Source organism: Chinchilla lanigera, unplaced genomic scaffold (assembly GCF_000276665.1).
Source record: "Chinchilla lanigera isolate Chin_1 unplaced genomic scaffold, ChiLan1.0 scaffold00024, whole genome shotgun sequence".
Lineage (NCBI taxonomy): Eukaryota > Metazoa > Chordata > Mammalia > Rodentia > Chinchillidae > Chinchilla > Chinchilla lanigera.
The window spans coordinates 7,355,390-7,362,050 of NW_004955425.1; the positions used below are offsets into that span (position 1 = coordinate 7,355,390).

At 40.9% G+C, this 6,661-nt stretch overlaps 1 protein-coding gene across 1 annotated transcript in view; it reads left to right on the forward strand.

Annotated features, from left to right (window-relative positions):
* The window catches only part of Dkk1 (dickkopf WNT signaling pathway inhibitor 1), a gene marked incomplete in the record, with an annotated part of 3,636 nt that extends 1,426 nt beyond the window's left edge, over positions 1-2,210 (forward strand). Inside the window, 3 exon segments of the mRNA XM_013514768.1 lie at positions 28-193; positions 1,301-1,444; positions 1,574-2,210. Of these exon segments, the coding sequence (XP_013370222.1) occupies positions 28-193; positions 1,301-1,444; positions 1,574-1,827 (564 nt within the window).
* Positions 2,211-6,661: the final 4,451 nt, after the last annotated feature.

The following is a 6,661-nucleotide window of genomic DNA, read 5'->3' on the forward strand; positions in this document are numbered from 1 at the left end:
TGGCCGGGCTCACGCCCCGCCGTCCCGCAGCCCTTCCCGTGCGCCGAGGACGAGGAGTGCGGCCCCGACGAGTACTGCTCCGCCGCGGCCCGCGCGGGGGGCGCCGGCGCGCAGATCTGCCTCGCCTGCAGGAAGCGCCGCAAACGCTGCCTGCGCCACGCCATGTGCTGCCCCGGGAACTACTGCAAGAACGGTGAGTCCCGCCCGATCCCCGCCCCCGCCGGCCGCGGCTCCGAGCCCCGCCGGCAGCGCATCCCGGGCGCCACCTGCACCTGGACGGCCGCGCGGCGGGGGCGCGGCTCCCAGCGTTTGGTCTGAGGGATGAAGGTTCCGCGTCGGGAGCTGCTGCTCTTCCTCCGCGCCCGCAGTGGTTTACTTCAGAGCGGACCCTTTCGTAAAAGTTTGTCTACGGGGACCCCAGGTTCGGCTGAGACAGCGGGCGGGGGAGGGCAGTGGGGTCATCCTGAATCAGAGACCTGGGAAGCGGGCATCTTGGTACCCACTCCATCTGCTTTTAAAGTGCCTCGCGTGGCTTTGCTAGGCTGGCCTTTCATTCGCTGTCCCTGGATGTCAGAGCTTACCACCCAGGCGATGGGGTGATTTATCCGTGCTGGCCGTTTGTGAGGGAGGTCTCGGTACCCTAGCACCCTGTCGCCATCTTTCCTCCTCCCTCCACCCTCTGCCAAAATAACTGTTCCTCCGCCCAACCACAGATCCACAAAAATTTGACTTCCCAAAGAGGTACTCAGACAGCCAAAGAGGTCTCCAGAAATAAACTTCCAGGGTGGCTACCCTCTTTAGGACAGAGCAGTCAGTACTCTAGGATGAATTAACTCAGTCTCTGTAATATAGAAATTATACAGTGAAGTAACTGGTGGGTGAGATTTAACCTTCCAGGCAGCTGGAAGTGGATTTGTTTAATTTTGTACCCATAGAGAAGTTTTATTTTTAAGAAGTAATTTTAAGTGGCTGGTTTTCTCTTTCTTACCTTATTTTGTTATTAAAATGGGCAGTATTTTCACTGCCACTATTACAGTTATAGGGCAGGTATTTTAAAGGGTTGTACTGGGGTGTTGCGTGTGATTATACGGTGTTGTTTGTACGGTCACTGATACTTCTGTCCATTTGGGGAGTTTTACATTGATAAGTACTAGGAAGGGAGTTTGGCACAGTTTTAAAAGAAAGTCACTGCAGTACACTGTCTCAGGTTGGTGTGGGCATAACAGACTTCTTTCCTGGCTGGCTGTTAGCCGTAACATAACACAACCCTGGGATTAATTGCTGTTTCCTGCTTCCTTAGGAATTTGTATGCCTTCCGATCACAGTCATTTCCACAGAGGGGAAATCGAGGAAACCATCATCGAAAGCTTTGGTAATGATCACGGCACCCTGGATGGGTACTCCAGAAGAACCACGCTGTCTTCAAAAATCTATCACACCAAAGGTAGATCAAAGCACCTCCATATCCATTCTTCATTTTTAGCATATCAGAAATGGCTTTTGTGTTGTCTGAACGAAATGGTGAAGGTGTATCAGTACTGTAACTCTGCTTTTCTTACCATCTCCTTCATAGGACAAGAAGGTTCTGTCTGTCTTCGGTCATCAGACTGTGCCACAGGGTTGTGCTGTGCTAGACACTTCTGGTCCAAGATCTGTAAACCTGTCCTCAAAGAAGGTCAAGTATGCACCAAACACAGGAGAAAAGGCTCCCATGGTCTAGAGATATTCCAGCGCTGTTACTGCGGAGAAGGGCTGTCTTGCCGGATACAGAAAGATCACCATCAAGCCAGTAATTCTTCTAGGCTTCACACCTGCCAACGGCACTAAACCGGCTGTCCAGATGAAGTGGACTCCATTTATATAATATATGCTATGGAAATCTTTTATGACTTGCCAGTTCAATCCTAAGGGATGTACACATTTTGTGACTATAGTTAAGCATTCCAATAATACCTTCTGAAAACGTGGAGTGTGAGAGCTCTGTTTCTTTATGGAACGCCCCTGTGGTTGCAGTAAATTACTGTGTTGTTGTAAATTCTCAGTGTGGCACTTACCTGTAAATGCAACAAAACTTTTAATTATTTTTCTAAAGGTGCTGCATTGCCTGTTGTTCTTCTTTTTATGTAAATTTTGTGCACATTGATTGTTACCTTGACTAATAAATATTCCTGTTGACCTGAAATAAATAACTTTAGCTTACAGTTTCTAAATACCTAGCTCTTTCTTGTTTTAATTCTAGAGTCTAGAACATAAAAAACTCTTGGATAAATAAGTGATAGGCATCTAAAACTTAACATGAAAATCCTAGCTTTTTTTCCTGAATTAGCTAGCCTTATCGCAGTGTTTACATATTTCACTCCATGCTATGACAGTCCTTGAAACAAAATTGAACTTTTAATATCATGAAGTGTTACAATCACTGATAATTTGGGTCTGTGTTCTTAGAAAAGGTGTGTGTGTGTGTGTGTGTGTGTTTAGAAAAACAAATATGACATGTTTAATGATGGTCAGATAAAATATATTATCTAAATGTAAGATGATACTGAATAAATTTAAAGGAAATGTGTTGTCTATTGATAACTGAAATGATTGTGCTAGTATCAGGTTGAATCTTACGCTGCTACATTCAAAAATAGTTTCTGGTACATTAATATTACCTAAATGGTCAATACCTATTAGACAAGAAAGGAAATGTTCCTAAAAGTAGTACCAAATACTTGGTGGTTGGCAGGAAATACATATGGAAATACAGTTAACAAACAAATGCCAATTGTGTATGAAAAAAATTAATTTGAAATATCTTAATACCCCTGCATATAAGGAAGACTTATTTTATTATCTTTAATTTGAAAATAATTATTAAGTAATAATCTTAAAATCTCACATATCCCACTCTTGCTAAATGAGCTGAGTAATTATATAAGTAACTAAAATAAGGATAGGAATATACTGTCTTTTTTTTTGTTTTGTTTTTTTTTTTTTTTTTGGTTTTTCTCCGGTACTGGGAACCGAACTCACGACCTTGCGCTTGCCAGGCAGGCGCTTTTGCCACTGAGCTAAATCCCCAGCCCCGGAATATACTGTCTTAAAGCAAGCTCACTGCCATGAAGTCTACACTTGATCTTAGCCAAAAGGCCAAGAAGTGATACCATGAAGTCTAAACCATCTTTGCATGTTTACCTGCCAGATTTGATATTTATACTCAGAAAGGGGGAAATCACCTTCCCAATTTATACTTTTGCTGCAGTATTCTAAAAACCTACATGAAAACCACAAAACAGTGGGTTCAAGCCATTCACAGGATAGTAGTAAGTGATTAATTGTCCAAATGTTTCCTTAAATAGCACAGATGTCCTAGAATGTTGTTGTTTTTGTGTTCCCGGAAGTGGCTTAGTGTCTAGGGACCCAGCCAACAGAACACAGGCTTCAGTTGGCTCTTCACTAAGTGGGAACCTGGCAGGATGTCTGTGAGTACATTCCTTTTGTCTGGAAGTTTCAGCTTCCTCACAGGAGAAACTTTCTTTTTCTACATGTGTTTGCTTTCTGAAGTGCCAAAAAGGCCAATTCTAAAGCCTGCCTTCTCCAATAAAGTACAATAGAGGAAAGGAGACAGGAAACCCTTTCATGGAAAGAAGAAGGAAGGGCCTTCTGTTTAAGAAGGGAAAGGAGCAAATGCTTGAAGGGCCTTGGTTATTGGATCCCTTCCTTTCTACCAGAACCTACTGTAGCCAGAGACCTCATCTCTGCCCTTCCCTGTCTGTGGACAGAGGTCTAGTCCTACCTACTGCCCCTTTCAGCACAGGGAGGGAGAGAGCAAGATTAAGAGAGTGGGGATAGGTCTCCTTCCCATGTAACCAAGAACTGAGGGAGAGATTTCCAGAAAAAACAAACTGTACCTTCATGCAGTGAGAAAATAGATCAAAACCAAGATGTTTTACTAGCTAGAAGGCTGGAAGAACACAGTCAGATAAAATACAACTCAGAATCATTGAAGAAATGAAGAACTGAAAGATATGCAGAACTGTAGATAACGGCTGCATAAAATATTTTGTGTTGGTGATTTGCAGTATTACAAAAGAAAATTCATCCACATAAGAACATTTCATGAAGTATTTTATCATTTTAACATGCTCTACACCTGCCCTTCACCTGAGTCTCTACTTTTGAGAATCTTGAAGAACTTCCTGCATAATAAAGAGGTGACACTGCTTTTAATAATGACATTGTGTGTAATATGTTAATATCATTATATTCTAATGTATTTAAGCAGTCATGGATAATTACATTGTTTCCAGAGGTTTTACTCTAACAAATCTGTGCCATGGGTACAAAATTATTGTGTTCCTGTCCTCATATATGTGTAGCTATATGATTTCTCTAGCTGCCCATAAGGCCCGGCTTAGGAAAAATATCTTGATGTCTGTTTATCACTAATCTAGTGATAATAAGTGTCTTTGTTTTCTCAAGGGAGAAAAAGGGAACTACAGGCTTATCCTAACAAATTTATAGTAAACAGTAATCGTGACACTCATTTGAAGGTGATTTGCTCTGATTACTTCAATTTTAAAACAATTACCAAACAACAAAAAAATTTAAATCCCTCACCCCTTTTCATGTGTTGCTTGCACAGCTTAATATTTTAACTATTTAATTTATTGATAGCAGTGAAGGTAGGATATAGTGTTTAAAAGTAATAATCAAAATATGATTACTAATATTTTAGTCAGTCAAAACATTTGTGGATTTCCCTACAGTAAATCAAATTTCACTAATTCATTCACAAAGTTAGTAATGTAATTATACATTTATAATTGAGCTTTAATATTTCTAATTTCTTAGCACTATGAGCACTCACTTCTGCTTGTGGAAAAAAAGGTCATTAAATTTTCTTTAATTTTAAAGTTGGCTGCATTATCTAACTTTTTCATGTTGTCAACTTTCTTTTAGAATCTTAAAGGAAAATAGACAAAATACTATTTGGCTAATAAAATGTCTTCCATTTAGTTTATTATTATAATTTCTATGTCTTCTAAAACACTACTCTGAGCATAACATCAAATTTATAAAATGTATTACCTTTACATTAAAAATACAGAAAATACCTAGAACATCAGATATTATACAAATATGTACCCTTATGTGGGTCTTTAGATGTTTGGCACATTAGAATTGTTTAGAAATAGTCACTTTAATAATCTAGGACTACAATCTAGGTAATGCTAGGAACTTTTACCTCAATATATATTTATTGACATTAATCAGCTCAGAGAGCACTATGCTGTCATTTAAAAAACATGTCTACAGGGTTGGTTTCTCCCATTAAGGTACTCGCTACTTGCCAAGGTAGACAATAAACAAATATTAGTGCTTGAAATTGGTTCAGTAGAGTAATTAGATACAGTCTTTGGAATCAGATTGATTTGGAGTGGAATCACAGTCTCCTCAAGCTCCATCTGCATGATGGGCAAAGAATATAACCTTATTGATAATGTGGAGAGAATATAGAGTATTGTAAGTGTGAGAATATAGAATGTAAGTATGAGAATAATGTTTACCATTATGTCTAGCCCATAGTAGGCAGTAATTTTAGGTCTCACTATTGGATAATAAAATGTATATATTGTTATAGTGTACTAAACCTGACCACATATTAATGATTGTACTAGTCTGTAGCTACTCAGAAAGGTGATAGTATTTGAACTACAATTTTCTCAAGGTGCTTTTATTTCAAGGAAAAGAAACCATTTGGAAGTATGTTATAGTCTGGGGGATATTGCAAGAGGAAACTACATAATACAGGACACATATTTTATAAGATTATTTATAATAGTCACCCAAAGAATCATAGACAAGAGAGCGCAGGATATCTGTCCACACACTATAGACCAAGAATCCAGCTGAGGGCCTGGATCCTATTATAATGTCCCACATGAGTCCAGCTGAAGACCTAGAGCCCTTAACAATGCCTCCCAAGAGTCCAGCTGGAGGCCTAGCCCCATGACAACATCTCATGCAGGCCTGTTTCATGGATCTGTCCTGGGAAGGCCCAAAGGTCAGTGGTGGAATCTAGAAAGTCTGTGACAGTGGGATGAAGGATCTGTGCTAGCAGCCTGAGGGATCTGCACTGGAGCCAGGAAGTGATGCTCAAAGTAAGAACCAGAGCTCCCCTGAAAAGTTCCTCAGCAACAGTGAGGTCCTGAGCTCCTCAGATGATTAGGACAGCCAAGTTCCCATCAGGAAAGCCATGCAACAAGCTTCTCCAGGAGACTGAATAGTGCACCATCTTTCCCTCCAGAGCATGGAAGGGATGCTCAAAGTGAGGCCCAGAGCTCCCCCAAAGTGAACCAAAGCCATTCTCAGTGACAACAAGGTCCTGAGCTCCTTGGAGGATGAAAACAGCCAAGTTCATCAGGAAAGCCAGCATGACAAGCTCCTCCGAGACAATAAAAGCTCCTTACAGCTTCTCTCTGCTCCCAACAACTTCTACCAGCTCTCAACAACCTTTTTTCTTCTTCTCCAATTCTACCTCTTATGATGCTGGCAACAGTCCCCAGGTGGGCATTCCCACACCCAGCACCATGCTCATTAAATTCAGCTGGGTATTGCAAGTTGACTACCAGTTGTCAATTCACCACAAAGTATATCTCTATCCTCCTTTCAA